This window comes from Ursus arctos, unplaced genomic scaffold (assembly GCF_023065955.2).
Source record: "Ursus arctos isolate Adak ecotype North America unplaced genomic scaffold, UrsArc2.0 scaffold_5, whole genome shotgun sequence".
Classification (NCBI taxonomy): Eukaryota; Metazoa; Chordata; class Mammalia; order Carnivora; family Ursidae; genus Ursus; species Ursus arctos.
Window position 1 is genome coordinate 49,466,889 of NW_026623067.1, and position 17,698 is coordinate 49,484,586.

Consider the following 17,698-nt stretch of genomic DNA (forward strand, 5'->3'; position numbering starts at 1 on the left):
GTTACAGCTACTCAACTCTGCTGAGGTAGCATGAAAGCAGCTATAGATAATACGTAAACAAATGAGTGTGGCTGTGTTCCAATAAAACCTTATTTACTGACACTGAAATTTGAATTGTATATAATTTTCATGTGTCATGAAATATTGTTCTTCATTTGATATTTTTTTTCAACCATTTAAAAATGTAAAAAACAAGCCGTGGGTTGAATTTGGCTTGCAGGCTGTATAGTTTGCCGACCACGCCCTAGCAGTTGATTTTTCTGAATTAACTTTCCAATCTAATTTAAAACTAAAGATTTACTGCTTAAAACCTTTTAGAGGTATATGGGTCATGTTGAATTATTTTAAAAGAAGCGTCTGTCCTAGGAAAAAAAAATCCATAAATAAAGTTAAGTAACTTATTTTGACCATAAAGAGGCAGTTGAAAATTCCATAAAGCACTTATTTCCTTGATTGCACAGAGGAGTCTTACTGTTGCTAAGCTGGATTTTCTAACACAGGCAAAAGTTCCATTACAACAAATATTCATATAGAAGTATTTTATGGTGGACATATTCATTCAACAGCTGTATTAAGTACCTGTTGTTTGGAGGCATTTAGGTGGTAGAAACATAAATATCCCATGGATGCTTCTTGCCCCTGACAACCTTACAAGCCTATCAGGGAATATAAAATCTGTACAAGTTGTGGCTAGAAATGGACCACATAGGAGTGGAAGCTAAGGAGAAAGAGAATGCAGAGAAGAACAGTAGGGGGAGAAACTCAAAAGTAGGAGTAGAGAAGGTTAAAATGCTGGGACTATATTAAAAATACATTTATGGTATCAGTGCAAGGCCTGCAGTTGAATGTTGCTGTCTGTACCCCAACAGCCATTCAGTACTGGGCTTGTCATGAGGACAGTTCCTGGTGCTATGACTTGAATGACAGAAGGCAGGCTGATGGAGCTGGTCCAAGGAGAAGGGAGCTGGTGAGCAGACAGAGCTCAGGTTTTAGAGCCAGTTGAACAAGGGCTTGATTCCCAGGCTGTTACCCACCAATTATGTGAGTTTAGGCAGATTGCTTAATCTTTCTGAACTTCAGTTTCCCAATCTGTAAAATGGGGCCAGTAATTCTTATTTTTCTGACATGTAATTAAGGTGATGACCTATTCCTCCTAGTTTTGTGTTCTTTGCTTGTTGCTTACTGAAATTTGAGAGGCTGCTTAGTAGGACATGGATAGCTTTTGGAGCTAGAGACAGGGTCAAATCTGGACTCACATGCCACCAGTACTACTTAATGTATAAATTTGAGAAAGTTATAATTTCTCTATTTTTTTTTAAAGATTTTATTTATTTATTTGACAGAGATAGAGACAGCCAGCGAGAGAGGGAACACAAGCAGGGGGAGTGGGAGAGGAAGAAGCAGGCTCACAGTGGAGGAGCCTGATGTGGGGCTCGATCCCATAACGCCGGGATCACACCCTGAGCCGAAGGCAGACGCTTAACCGCTGTGCCACCCAGGCGCCCCTATAATTTCTCTATTAAATAAGGATACCTCACAATTTTGTAATGAAAACTAAATCTAAATGAAAGTGATCAAACAGTTTTCTACTTTTTAAAGACCAAATTCCTAAAGTATATTTTCTCACAGTTTTCGATCTGTCCCCATAGGCCAGGAAGAAATTATCGATCTTAGTGTTTTTGAGTTTGTTATAAAAAAATATAGGTTAATGGAATAATAGTGATAATGATAGTATTAACTTAGAATTTTTTTTTTAAGATTTTATTTATTTATTCGACAGAGATAGAGAGAGCCAGCGAGAGAGGGAACACAAGCAGGGGGAGTGGGAGAGGAAGAAGCAGGCTCATAGCGGAGGAGCTTGATGTGGGGCTCGATCCCAGAATGCTGGGATCACGCCCTGAGTGGAAGTCAGACACTTAACCGCTGTGCCACCCAGGTGCCCCAGTATTTTTTTTTTATTTTAATGATTTTTTTATTATATTATGTTAGTCACCATACAGTACATCCCTGGTTTCCGATGTAAGCCTCGATGATTCATTAGTTGTGTATAACACCCAGTGCACCATGCAATACGTGCCCTCCTTACTACCCATCACTGGTCTATCCCATTCCCCCACCCCCCTCCCCTCTAATGTCCTCAGTTTGTTTCTCATAGTCCATAGTCTCTCATGTTTCATTCCCCCTTCTGATTACCCCCCCTTTCTTTATCCCTTTCTTCCCCTACTGATCATCCTAGTTCTTACGTTCTATAGATGAGAGAAATCATATGATAGTTGTCTTTCTCTGCTTGACTTATTTCACTTAGCATTATCTCCTCCAGTGCCGTCCATGTTGTAGCAAATGTTGAGAACTCGTTCTTTCTGATAGCTGAGTAATATTCCATTGTATATACGGACCACAACTTCTTAATCCAGTCATCTGTTGAAGGGCATCTCGGCTCCTTCCACGATTTAGCTGTTGTGGACATTGCTGCTATGAACATTGGGGTGCATATGGCCCTTCTCTTCACTACGTCTGTATCTTTGGGGTAAATACCCAGTAGTGCAATGGCTGGATCATAGGGTAGCTCAATTTTTAACTTTTTAAGGGACCTCCACACTGTTTTCCAGAGTGGCTGTACCAACTTGCATTCCCACCAACAATGTAGGAGGGATCCCCTTTCTCCACATCCTCTCCAACAATTGTTGTTTCTTGCCTTGTCTATTTTTGCCATTCTAACTGGCGTAAGGTGGTATCTCAGTGTGGTTCTGATTTGAATTTCCTTGATGGCTAATGATTTTGAACATTTTTTCATGTGTCTGTTAGCCATTTGTATGTCTTCATTGGAAAAGTGTCTGTTCATATCTTCTGCCCATTTTTTGATTTGGTTATTTGTTTCTCGTGTATTGAGTTTGAGAAGTTCTTTGTAGATCTTGGATACCAGTCTTTTATCTGTAGTGTCATTTGCAAATATCTTCTCCCATTCCGTGGGCTGCCTCTTAGTTTTTCTGACTGTTTCCTTGGCTGTGCAGAAACTTTTAATCTTGATGAAGTCCCATAAATTCATTTTATCTTTTGTTTCTCTTGCCAGGCGCCCCAGTATTAACTTAGACTTAATGCTTACTATATGCCAGACTCTGAGCTAAGAATTTATAGATATCATTTAACTTTCATGACAACGCTACAATGTAGATGCTTTTATAATTTATATTTTACAGATAGGAAATCTGATTTTTAGAAAATTAAGTAGCTTCCCCCAAGTGACACAGCTAGTAAGTGATGGAACTGGGATTTGAACCCAGAAAATCTGATTCTACTCTCCTACATGATGTACTGTATGTCTTCTGTGTGATTGTGATACACTTCCCTAGAGGCACCTGCCCCACTTCCTTTCTATTGCTATAAAGCATCAGGCACTCAGTTGAATTCAGACGATTATGAGGTCTGATTTTAGATATGGACTGTCCCCTCTTTAACAAACTCCCTATGCTATTGTATTTTTTTTTTTATAACATCACGACCTGACATCGTATGTTTGTGTGTTTGTTTTCTGTTCCCCTTCACTAGTATAAGTGTTTCAGGAAAGGAGGAAATTCATGTTTAGTTCCTTCTTATATGCCCAGTGCCTTAAACAGCATGTAACAGGTGCTAATAAATATTTGTTTCACGCATGAATGAATACAGTATTTGTGCAAATGATCAAAAACTTACATTTAAGTGTCATTTTTCTTTCTAGCTTGGATTAGAAAAACAAGAAAGACTCCACCTACTATGGAGGTAAGAATACAGAATGAAAATATTCAAATAGCATGTTTTTATAATGCTGTGTTTCTGAATTAGAAGTTTACATAAAGCCTTGGAATAGATATTATGCATCTTCCCAGAGTGTTAATTTTACTCCACAGAAAACAATTTAAAACAGCTTTATAATAAAATAAATGCACAAGTTGTGGAGTATAACATGAAATTCATATGAATTTTTAAATGAAATAAGAAAAATGCAATACAAAACAAAAATACATTTTAGAAAGTTCAGACTTAGAGCAGTTTGCATCAAGACATTTTGCTGGTTCCTGGGAACTATGTTCTGGTATGGGTGCTTGGTGGAAAAGTCTGAGAAACACTGAACCTCATGGTCCTGTTCAAATCATGATCTGCTTATTTTGCCCTTAACTTTATAGCAAACAAAAAATTTTATAATTTTATATACATTTAACTCTGTCAAGTATCTGAAGAAACTTTGAAATATACAATTAGCATGTAACATATAACACTCAGTAATTAATAATTGAATTTTTATTTTAAACTTTAAAAACATAGTTTTGGTAGTATGCAGAATAAAAAGTATAGCAATGCTGTGGTGTGTTTATATTTTTAAAACATATTTCATAATTTTTATTTTAAAACAATAGCATAAAGTGTTCTAAAATTATTTTGTAAGAAGTAAATGTATTTCGTAAGAGGAAAATTTCCAAATTCATTAGTGTACTGCCTATTCCTTTTCTTCTATGTAGGACTTCCCTCTTGTTTTCTCTCCCCTCTTCCATCACTACTACAACCCTGATGATGACAGAAATGGGCTCCAACACTCAGGCCCCACTTGTTGAGAGATAGGGTACTGCAGGGCAGAATTCGTGATGCCCATAAATTGGCATACTTATGCTCCATTTCTCCTGTACTGACCCCATCAACGTTTGTCAGGCCAGGGTCTGAATGAGTGCATCTCTAAGCCCATTTCTAGCTTTGTATGTTGCTTCCACTTTGGCCCTGCCCTACTCTTGTCAGATCCTTCTTTCTAATATCAGTGAACTTGGAATTAAAAGGAAGAAAAATCATTGTGATCCAAGATTCAGAAGCATCCTCAGTGGTGGTAGGAATCATCGAGGAGCTTTCTGAAGTCCCCTTCTCTTGACCATAATAAGAGCTCCTATTCTCAGGACTAAAGAAATTTCTTCTATTCTTACAACTTTAAAAGCCTTCTTCCATGGAAACATTGATATGGTTGTCCCTCTTTTTGTGATCTTCACAGTTGCTTTTGCGTAATGCCTATATCAGTTCATTAGAAACAACCTCCTAATCTTACATGCCTGTTAAAACTAGTTTTCAAGATGTTACCAATCATTCAAGCTCTCTACTTTTTTCCAAAGTCTCTTAGTGAACTCCCACCCCAAAGAGACTTTTGTCCCTTTCACCTTTACACAATGGCTAAAGGCCAGCCAGTAATGCTTAAAATGCCATTTACAGTAGCATCAGAACATAAAATACCCTGATATAAATTAAGCAAAATATATGCAAGGCATGTACACTTAAAACTACAGAATGCTGGTGAGAGAAATTGAAGAAGACCTAAATTAATGGAGAGAAATATCTGTTCGTGGGTAGGAATATTTAATATTGCTGAGATGTTAATTCTTCCAAATTGATCTGCAGCAGAAAGTCTTACACTTTACCGTGCATCAGCACCAGCAGGAAGGCTTGTTAAAACACAGATTGCAGGGTCCAAGCCCTAGAGTTTTTGATCCACTAGGTCTAGGGTAAGGCCTGAATGTTTTCATTTATAACAAGTTCCTTGCTAATGCTGATGCTACTGGTCCATATTTTATGAACCACTGATGTAGAGAGTCAACCAAATAAAAATCCTATTAAAATCCCATCAGACTTGTAGAAATCAAGGTGTATATGAATTCTAAAATGTATTTGAAAATGCAAAGGCCCTAAAGTAGCTGAAAGCAATCATGAAAGGGGAGATAAAAATTAGAGGACTTCTACTGGCATTAAGACTTACTCTACAGTAATTACTATAGTAATCAAGACAGTGTGGTACTGGCATAGGGATATATAAATAAGTAAATGGAAAAGAATAGAGGATCCAGAAGTAGACATTATACAGCCAATTGGCTTTTGACAGTAGCACCAAAGGAGCACAATTAAAAATGAAAAGTCTTTTCAACAAATGGTGCTAGATCTTAACTTAATATCCATGAGGGAAAAAAATAAACCTTGATGCCTACCTGATATCATGTACCAGTATTAATGTAAGGTGGAGCACAGACTAAACATAAAAGCTAAAACTTAGAATTCTTCTAGAAGAAAACATAGTGGAATATCTTCACAACTTTGAGGTAGGCAGGACATAGAAAGCACTATCCAGAAGGGAGAAACATTGATGAATTAAACTTAATCAAAATTAAAAACTAAGCTTATCCAAAGAACATTAAGAAAGCAATGAACAAGGAGAAAATAATCACAATCCATACATTTGACAAAGAACTCGTATCCAGACTATATAAACACCTCAACTCAATGATTTAAAAGAAAAAAAAAAAAAACAAGGCTAATAAAAATTGAGTAAAAATCTTGAACAGTCACTTCATAAGATACAAGAATGATCACTAAGCATGTGAAAAGACACTCCCCATGTCTAGTTGTCAGGGAAACCACAACGAGATGTATTACACTGCACACCCATGAAAAGAGTGAAAATTCAGAAGATTAACAATAGCTATAACTAGAGCAACCATACCTTTCATGCAGTGATGGTTGTTGTGAAAGTCATACAACCACATTCAAAAACTGGCTGTTTGTTATAAAATCAAACACACAACTACCCTATGACCCCACATTTTTTTTCTTGGCCTCTTTGAAGGCTTGAAGGAATAAATTTTTAGGCACACTTCTTGGGAAACTGTAGCCGAAAGGTCTCATTGTTTGGCAGACCATGCGAGGCCTCCTGATACGTGCCCAGCCCAGCTTTCTTACTTTCCCCCTTACACTTGGTGTACCCACTTTCCTCTCCGAGGAACTTCTTGCTGTTTCTCAGGTTTACTGTCTTTCCCCTCCCTCATTAGCTGGCACGCTTCTGCTCCTGCTGAATTCCCTTTAAAATTCTTTCATGCTTTCCTCAGCTGTTTTCTCAACTTTTTGTCTCATCGAGTTAAGCACTCCTTTCTGGATATAACTATACTGCCTTGTACAGCTGTACAGCCCTCTGAGTTCAGTATTATCACTCTTTGTTTTGTTCATCTGTCTTTCTGACTGTATTGTGAGCTATATGGCACAAGGATTATGTCTCATTTGTTTGTATGTCACAAGGCACCTAACACAGAGCCTGATTCATTATTAGATAGGCTTTTGTTGACAGAATTGGAAATCTCAGTGCTATGTCAGTATATTACATGGTTTCCAGGACAGAGTTTGAATTTCCGAAAGCCAACCAGAAAATGACCCTGTAAAACTGAACATAATTTGAAGGTGAACGCTGGCTGTCCTGCTATCCTAGAAATCCACATTTTACTGCAGGTTGCCAATATAGTACAGCACCTGTTCATCAGTGTGGTACAAGTTGAATTAACATGTCATAAAATTAATGAGGTAGACTTTTCCTAGTGGTGACTATATTCCATTAGAAATCACGTATAGCAAATATTTTAAATATTGCTTCTCCTTTCATACTGACGAAAGAGTAGGAAACAAAAAGTTTTTCATTTTAAAAAGTAAATATACTGCCAAGTATTGACAAAAATACATGACTCAGCAATAGGTTTACAGACAGTAGAATAAAGCTATAATGATAGACCTCATCTACTTCATTTTTAATGAAGTAGAAAATGGAAGAGGAAAGAGGAAATTATGAAAACTAATGAAAAAGGAAGAGGAAATTCTAGAAACCAGTAGAAAATGGAGTTGGAGATGGTGATGCTGTAAACAGAAGGTTGGGATGGCATAGGATAATACTTCACAGTAACTTGTTTACTTGACCGTGTTCTAAGACCTGAGCTGGAAGCTCCAAACTCGCTTTTGTCCACGTCCAAGGTGATTTGGCTCTAAAAGATATCACAATGACTAAATGACATGTGAGTTTGAATTAGTTGCCAGAATTTCAGTATATTAATTTACAATAGAAATTCAGTCGGCAGAGGGAAAAAAAACAGGTTACCATACTCTGGTGAGTATGGCATTAGGATAAGGGGAGTTAAGTAAAATAAATGTTTAATTGCATCAGGCCTAAAACTGCCTGTTGTGTCCATCCCCAAATAGGGATAATCTGACCCATAGGAATGGAAATATTTAAATAGAATTGGCCACAGTTCCCAACATCTGTCTGAATCCTAGGAATAACCTTATGATTTGGAGTAGAAAAAATTGCACATGTTGGTTGAGGCTGCCAGGGACACACTGTACGAATTACCAGCGTTTGTCTCTATGATTGTCTTTTTTTCCTTGCTTCCCCATTCTGACTGACATACTGTTTCTTTGGCTCATACAGTAGTTATATTATGATCAAATGTTGCTGGCCCTGCAGCTGTTCTTTCACTTATTCTTTTCACATCTCTGTTCTGGCCTTACAGTTTCACTTTCAGCGAGGAATCTTATTTCTGAGTTCTTGAGGTCCATTTCACCATTGTCTCCAAGTAACTGACAACTACGGATTGAGTTCTCAGTGCCCAGTATTATTATGTTCATTTTGTAAGTTACAGAATTGAAATGTCTTAAAATGGATATTTTTGCATATGGAACCTCACTTTCCTGCTACCTTAAATTACAAAGATGGGGTGTATGTTCTTGTGGAAAAACAGTCCCCTACCTCAAACCTCACACTATCACTTCTGGTTATACAGTGGAAATGGGTGAGAAGATTGCAGCATGCCGGTTTGCTGGGTTACGGCATCATTCATTAAAGATGAATGAACTAGAGCTGTATCAGTGGGGATAAATCTCAGAAACATGATGTCAAGCCAAAAGAGCAAGTTACAGAAGATTTCATACAATATGATACCATTTCTATAGAGTTTGAAAGCAAGGAAAGATTAACGGACCTTAAAGCAAAGTTAGCAAGTTAAACTATGAATTTACTTACCTTTTCAAGCCTAATGAAAACGACAGCAAAGGGATTTATTTTAAAAATCATAAACCTACAAGGTTAAAGTAATTAAAGAGGCAAAAACAGCAACATTGTTTTGGAAGCTGGAAAGTAGATGAACAGGTGGTAACAGATTTAGCAAAATTGAGAATGTCTTCTAATCTGGCAGAGAAGAAAGCCCAGAAGCAACCTGGTTTACATCACAGACCCCATTGAATGCTCAGTAATTGGCAGTGCCAGGAAATTCTAAAAGTGGAGTTGAGGCTGGTGCTAAAAACATAACTCGGTTGAAAATCTGTTTAAGAAGCAATTAGATGCTAACCAATAAATTGTAGGCGAAATAGTAGAGTTGGAAAAATCACCATTTTTCAGTGATCATTGTAATAGCTTCTTCAGGGAATAATCATTAGTGTGTACCAAAACCATTGGGGCAGATTTTGTTGGGAAACAGGATATTTACATGATCTCAAGGTATCTCCCTACAGAATACGTATTAATTACAAAGCGGGGAGAAACATACGTTTATAGTAGATAAATCCAGTGGATACCACCTTAACCAAGTGGTCAAAACTTGTATCAAGTAGAGCAACTTGACATCGTGTGTGCCCCGTCGTATAATGCACTGAGAATCAGACAATATTCATGTCATATTTCTTAAAATGCACAATCTTTATCTAATCATGAGGAAAGAACCGGAAAACCTAAATTGGAACACATTTCAGGTCATGTCAGTGTTATGAACAACAAAGACAGACTGATCAACGTGACAACTAAATGTAATATGTGACCCTGGATTGGGGCGGGTGGGGTACTTAGCTATAAAGGACAGTATTGGGGTAATTAGTAAAGTTTGAATATGAACCGTATATTAAATAATAGTACAATCTCAGGGTTAAGTCTCCTGAAGAAAAGAGAAGGATGCTGTTCAATTCTCTTTGTGAAAGTTTGAAAACCCAGCAACTTCTCTACCCAACTGAGAACTGGGAGTTTATATATGTAAAAGGAAAAGCAATATCCAGACAAATTTGAGGGAAGAGGTACCAATCTGAAAATAAGGGTGGTTGAATGAACATATACTTACTGAACTTAACAAGTGAGGTTGAATTATACATAAGTACCTGGAAAATACACAGAATTTACTTATTATTTCCAAGGAAAACAAAGCTTAGGTAGGAAAAAAGAAAAATAATCCTGGTATACTAGATAACTTAGTTATAGTGTCTATTCCTAATCATATAAATAGTGAATATTGATATACAACTATATTGAGAGTATTAAGTCTCAAGAAGGATGAGGTAAGTCCTCATTTTCAATAGTAAGTTAATACACAGTGCTTAAATTTAAAAATAAAGAAATACTAACATACTAATGTTATTTTTTTTTAAGGTTTTATTTATTTATTTGACAGAGAGAGAGAGCACAAGCAGGGGGAGCTGCAGGCAGAGGGAGAGGGAGAAGCAGACTCCCTGCTGAGCAGGGAGCCCAATGCAGGGCTCAATCCTAGGACCCTGGGCTCATGACCAGAGCCAAAGGCAGATGCTTAACCCTCTGAGCCACCCAGGCACCACACGAATGTTATTTGGATATTGTGGCGGGATCAGGAGCAGTCTCCTTTATAGCTGTCAAGCGTTTTTGTGACTCCCTTGTTTGACTTGTGCCATAACCATAGACATCAAGTGAAAACATATAAAGTAGTTGTTTTGGGGGAGAGAGAACTATTTTTCATAATAAGATTTGTAGAACAATTTGGCCTCACAAGTTATGTGAATATGTAATTTTGATTTAGAGAGAAGATTCTTAAAAAACACATACACAGCGCTGTAGATGAGAGGTAGCAGAGTTGTTCTCCAGAGTACCAGCAAGTGAATGTTTCAGGCCTTGTGAGACACAGTGTTGTCGCTCATATTGAACTCTGCCGTGGTAGTGTGAATGCAGTTGCAGTGGGCAGTACGTGAACAGGCGAGTGTGGCTGTGTGCAGTGTAACTTTATTCACAAAAAAGGTGGTGGGTAGATACTGGTTTGCCAACCCCTGCTGTTGAGGAGTGGCTTTCAAATTGGGATGCCTCTACCGCTGAAAACACAAAGACTTTCAGTGGGATATGCAGGTATGGATAGCTTTAAAGACATTAATTTCCATATTCTCTCTTTCCATATGTCGTCCTTCCTAAAAATGATCTGCCTGAGATCTCTTTCTGGTCTGCCAGTTCTCCTTTCTGATGGCTTTCATAATCATCTGTCTCCCACTTTTGAAAGGAAAGCTTACCCCTTGTCCATCCTAAATCTTTCTCTGGTGCATTGCCTTGGGGTTTAAAAATCTCCAGGGCACCAAACAGAGACTATTGGAGAGTGAATTTCTCCTGAGGGAGAGTCTCTTGAGACTAAAGCAGAGAAAGCTTCAGTAAAATTACTGAAGGGGGCACACATTATTTTAGCCAGGTGACAAACTCATGGCAAGGATCCATGCCTTATAGTTTCCCTGTCTACCTAGCTAGCTATCCATTTATTTCTTAAAATTAAAATCCACAAGTGAGAAAGTTGTCATGGGGACACATAATAATACATTTATTTGAATTTAAAAATTAAGTTAGACTTTTTCAGACAGAGAGTATGTCACATTTGGCTGATTGGGTTTGACAATGAGGATGGTCTTTGCCAATTAAGTTATATGGTTATATTTTCCACAGATTGAATAAGTTAAACTGCTCCAAGGTTTTGACAAAAAACGTACTTAAAGGACGTATTCAATGTGCAATAAACCGGAAAATACATCCTTTGCCATTATTTAAGTGTCAACTTAAATGTGCAAGATGGGTACATAGTTTTCAAAAGTCTTAAGAGGTACGTGTGCCAAAAAATGTAGGAAATCACTGCTACCGTTGTTTATGGATATATAAAGGTGTAGTAAAAGTTTTAAAAACATGCATGAAAATGATAGACAAGCAATTGAGGGTAGTTACTACCTCTGGGGAAGGAGAATGTTGGGGAAGGGGTCACAGAGTGTTTTATTGATCATATCTGTAGTATTTTATTTCTTAAGCTGGATCATGATCATATCTGTAGTGTTTTATCGGTGGTGTTTTATTTCTTAAGTTGGTTATAGCTGTAGTGTTTTGTTTCTTTAGCTGGTTGGTGGACATATGGGTGTATATAATATCATTAACTATATTTATACACTTGAAATATTTCATTAAAAAAGAATACAATGAAACCTTGTAATCCTGTATTTTAAGAGAACATGCTGGGTCCCTGATACAAAAATAAGATATTTAGAATAAACTGAAAACTGAAATACTTGAAATTCTAAAAATACTAAAAACACTTAAGGAGTTATCATAGCAATATGCGTAAGAAGGAATCAGTGTGTTGGGGTGCCTAGGTGGCTCAGTCGGTTAAAACTTCTGCCTGCGTCTCAGATCATAAGCTTCTGCCTTCAGCTCAGATCATGATTCCAGGGTCCTGGGATGGAGTCATCCCGCTCTCTGCTCAGTGGGGAGTCTGCTTCTCCCTCTCCTTCTGCCCTTCCCTCCTCTTCCCATGTTATCTCTCTCACTCTCTCTCTCAAACAAACTAACAAATAAATAAATAAAACCTTTAAAAAGAAAACAAGCAATGTGGCTTAGTTTTTGGAATTCCTTATTAAAACCTTAATGCTTATGAATTTCTATTATTCATTCAATTACTTATTAAGCACCTGGTATGTGCTTATTAGCTACCACAATTTCCTTGTAGACCTCTTTTGTATATACCAACCTGTCCTAGATATCAAAACTCTGTTAAATTATGTTTAGATTCTGTTTTTAGTATTTTATTTCTTCTGCAAAAGTGAATTAGTCTGATTAATCTTTAAGGTTGCAAGGAAAAAACATATTACCTTCAGAAATTTTATCTTATTACAAGTTTACACAGGAGCATTATGTCTTCGGTTTTGCAGTCATTCCGGGATTTGGTTTCCAAGACTAGAAAGGATATATCCTTGAGCTTGATCAACATCCCATTCTTTAGCCACCTACTAGCATTTCTTCCTCCCTGAAGATGTGTCTGGATGGGTTTACCACCATCCACAATGAAAAGTTCCTGCTGAATGGATTTACACCAGTCATTTGACCTCCCTCATGCCTAATGCATTTGTTCCTGTATTTGACCAGGCAAAGCAGCAGTCTTCTCCCCATTCAGGAGCACCAGAAGCTCTGCAGTTTATCCCTGCCAGTATAATTATTGGGTGCTTCGGTGATTCTGGCATGGCCGGAGTTATGGTTTTACTTGTTTTTTTCCCCCCTTTGATTAAAACATCACTTTGACAATTTTAAAAACAGAAATAGTAAATTACCCCAATTCCTATGGCTGGTTGCACAACTCAACGTTAACAAGTTATTCATACATTAGTACATTATTGTAATTACATTATTGTAATTTGTATACTTTTATTATTTTGTATTCTGATGTTTTCACTTAACTATTATAATGAAAGAGTAAAACAAGTACTTGAAACACAATAGCATAACACTTAGAGATGTCTTTTCTACGTACCTTTTTTGATATTGACCTCTAACTTTGTAAAAGCTGAGATGAGATAAAATTTGCCACACTTCTCTAGAAAAATGTGGGAGGATATGAAAGTGAATCACTAGAGCATTTTGAGCTCCTTGGAGTCTATACTCAACCATAAGCTACTGTGTCCCTCTAACTGTAGGTATTTACTAATTGTACAAGAAATTTTTATTAGTTTGTGTTGTAAATCTTTCTGGTTTTCAAAATATTAATTTTAGGTAGGTCTTCCTAAAAAGTATCTCAAATTTCAAGCATCCCACCTTTCTCATTCTAAAAGGATTGCTTCTTATATGTCTCTGTACAAAGCTGAGGTCTGAGTTTGAGCTTAGTTTATCCCTAGCACATTTTTTTTCTTCTATTTTGATCTTTTATCTAACTTTTAAGAAGCGGAACATAAAAGTTTTTTTAAGATGTATATAAATAAAGTGCTATTATTTATTATTTTCAGATATGATTATGCTCAGTTTCTTCTGAGGGTCATCAGAACTTTCTAGGTGCAGATTAAAAAGTATACAGAATTAGTTCTGAATAGTTAACCTGAGTCATATCATCAGTCACTAAAACAAGTCCCATTTAGGTTTTAAAACTGGGCTTACATCCAGAATGAAAAAGGTTAAGGGAGTTAGAATGAGGTCAGGGTTTTTGTTTTGTTTTGTTTTGTTTTTAAATCCACACTCTTTCCCAGTTATCTTACCAAAACGGCTTCTTGTGATTTTCCTCTTATTCTTTCATGCTGGAGAAGTAATGATTTTTTTCACAGTCTAAATTTAAAAAAGGGGGGGGGCACATGGGTGGCTCAGTTGGTTAGGCATCTGCCTTTTGCTCAGGTCGTGATCCCAGGGTCTTGGGATCGAGCCCCACATTGGGCTCCTTGCTCAGCGGGGAGCCTGCTTCTCCCTCTCTCTCTCTGCCTGATGTTCCCCCTGCTTATGCGCTCTCTGTCTCTCTCTCTCAAATAAATAAATAAAATCTTTATGAATAAATAAGTGTCAAAACAAAATTGCTACAGATCACTTTTATCAGATTAACTTGGTTTCTTTAAATGGGGGTAATATTGGTGCTTAGGAAGGTTGTATCGGTGATGTACCCTCTAGGATACCAAGCCCCAGTTGACTGTCACAGTTAGGTATGCCAGATTTTATTCTCAAATATTTATTATGACAGTGATAAAATACTACACTAATTTGCTATTTGTATGTCGTTGCTATGGTAATAAGAAATTAGACATATTATATAATTTTTCTGATATACATATGTTCATTGTGTTTTATGTATTCAAATATACTTAATTTCCTTCTCAAATATCACATTCTGTTGCCACTGGGATGCATTTTTTTTTTTTTTACCAGTATTCTAAAACAAGCAAATGAATGTGTCATCTAGGGCAGGGTTTTTCAATTTATGCGGTACATTAGAGGGCTGTGAAATCAACTTAGTGGATTCTAAGTATTTTTTCTTTTTAATTAAGTAGAAAAAATATGGAATAGGAAATACCAGCATATAAAACCTTACTAACAGTGAGTATTGTTTTCTGAAATTCTTGTTTTACATACACATATGCATATGTTTGTGTGTCAGTTGTAAGGTGTAAGGTAAAATGTATTTCTTACTGTTGATGATTAATTTTTATGTGTCAAGTTGACTAGGCCACAGCACCCAGATATTTGGTCAACCACTAGTCTAGATTTTGCTGTGAAGGAATTTTTTTTAGCTGTTATGAACATTCAAATCAATGGATTTTGAGTAAAGCAGCTTACTCTCCATAATGTGGCTGGGCCTCATCCAATTAATTGAAGAACGTAAGAGAAAAAAGACTGACATTCTCTGAGGAAGAGTGGATTCTGCCTGTAGATTCCTTTTGGACTCAGGCAACATCACCTCTTCCCTGGGTCTCCAGACTGCCAGGCTACCGTGAAGATTTGGACTTCCTAACCTCCACAGTTATGTGAGTCAATTCCTTAAAATTAATCAAATCCCCACGTATATATACATATATTCATACACATACAATATATATGCAAGTATATATATATATATACACATTCATCCATATCTTTTTGGTTCTGTTTCTTTTGAGAGCCCTAATATACTTACTAAAGGTCATAGTACAAAAAGTTGAAAATTACTCATCTTCAGAGTAGTTTTTTAACCTAGTGAACTGGTATATGTAAAATGCTTAGCCCATGCCTAGCTCAAGATAGGCATTAAATAAGTGATGGCTACTGTTATTTTATTTTTTCTACTTGTTATTATTTGAAGTCCATAAGAATCCTAATTTGATGTGAAATTATGTAGAAATATTTCTAAGCTCTACACTCATTTAAACTACCTTTTTTAAAAGATTAATCTGTGTTTGAGAATAATGTGGTATTTTGAATGTTTGCTTTATAGAAATTATTGTATAATTTCCTGCTTTGTTTCCTTCTCCCCATTTGTATGGCCTGAGAGCAGCCTGCATTTTTTCCACCATAATATGCATTTTTTCCACCATAATATTCAGAGCGGTTTAATATTCTTGAGTTTTTGGAGAAATACTCTTTCTCTGTAGTTCAAGGCGATTTAAATTCTTAATCTCAATGCAATAGGGGACAGGCATAAAAGAACCTAGTATCACATGCCTCTTGAGCCCTCCCCCACATCCTCTTGCCTTGCTTTACCCCAGCCTAGCTGCATTACCATCTATCATATGTATCACCGTACTATAGCTCTGCTGAGTAGCTTTAGCTTTCTACTTTGACACTGTAGCATGGGATACCTGTGGGGAATCAATCTGGGAATGTGAGAGGATTACCACACCAGGTAACTAACCCTTGAACCAGGGGGACAGGAGCTAATGGATAAATGCTCCCTTTCTGCCCCTTGGGCAGACAGGTCAAGCACATTGAGACAGTTCAGACACATTCAACATGACACTTAAAATGTTCCAGCAGGAACTGGGTCCCAGTGTCCAGAGCACTGACCAGATCCAAAACATACTTCTGGTTCAGCTTTCCTTCCCTATTTCACTCTCTCCGGTATCTCACTCCTCTTCCTGAGGATCACTTGTTCAGCATTGGATTTATCAAAACCAAAATTGTTGTCCGTAGTGGACAAAATTGAGCTCAAAATTGAAATGGTCAGTACCTAGTAATTAAATTCATCAGGCCAACTGACTTTGTAACTTGAGTGCACATTGGTCCTGTTGGCACAAAATGATATGTTCCTTAGAAATATTAAAGAGAAAGAGTGTGTGTAGGTCTATCAGATGTACCTGAAAATTTTGTGACCAGAATCATCTTAGTGGGATAAAATTCTGGGATGTCATTCAGTACTTACCTGGATACTTGAGAGGCCCTGAGATTAATTTTTGAAGAACAGCTTGACTTGGCCTTTAAGCATAATTGAAGCTTAACTCATCCAGGAGTCCAGTGATTTGGTTTCCTAGTAAGAATCCTGATTGTACTTTTCTAGCTTGATAATAGAATGACTGTTTTACTGCCGCCCATCAGGGACTAGAAGCAGGCATCTCCTCTCCACATGGAACACTGCTAACTAACTGACACTCTGCAGAAGTACGCCTTAGATTATCTTGATCCTTCCAAAAGTGTGGCCAAAAGAAATTATGTCTAAAGAAGATCCTCTGGGAGAGAACTACCCAGCTGGTGAGCCAGAGCAGTATGGAGATGTTCCCGCAATATTGATGCTCTTAGTCCTCCATTGACGACTTGTTTCTTGTTGTGAAAAATTGGGGAAGAACTACCTAAGGCCACACTGTGCAATAGAAATGTGTTAGCTACATATTTAATTTTAAATTTTCTAGGAGACCCAATAGAAAGGGTAAAAAGAAATAAGTGAAATTAATTTTAATAGTGTATTTTATGTAACTCAGTATATCAAAATATTATCATTTCAGCATGTAATGCATATAGTTAATGAGATATTTTATATTTTTAATACTAATCTCTGAAATCCAGTGTTTATTTTACACTTACAGCATATCTTATTTTAAAGATTTGTTTATTTGAGAGAGCGAGCAAGCGAGTGCACGAGAGGGGGTGGCATACAGAGAGAGACAAGCAGACTCCCTGCTGAGCGGGCACCCCCCCCTCCAACATGGGGCTCAATCCCAGGACCCTGAGATCATGACCTGAGCCAAAATCAAGAGTCGGGTGCTCGACAGACTGAGCCACCCAGGGGCCCTGTCTTAGAATATATCTTAATTCAGACTAGCCACATTTCAGGCTGCCAAAGCCACATGTGGCCAGTGACCACATTGAACAATGAAGATCTAAGGGATATACTGGCCGCCTATGTATCAAGTGAGATCATCA

At 37.2% G+C, this 17,698-nt stretch overlaps 1 protein-coding gene across 1 annotated transcript in view; it reads left to right on the forward strand.

Annotated features, from left to right (window-relative positions):
• Window positions 1–17,698, forward strand: part of NDUFAF2 (NADH:ubiquinone oxidoreductase complex assembly factor 2) — a 148,009-nt gene that overhangs the window by 101,804 nt on the left and 28,507 nt on the right. Inside the window, exon 3 of the mRNA XM_026498925.4 lies at window positions 3,716–3,756. Within this exon, the coding sequence (XP_026354710.1) occupies window positions 3,716–3,756 (41 nt within the window). The remainder of the gene's footprint in view (window positions 1–3,715; window positions 3,757–17,698) is intronic.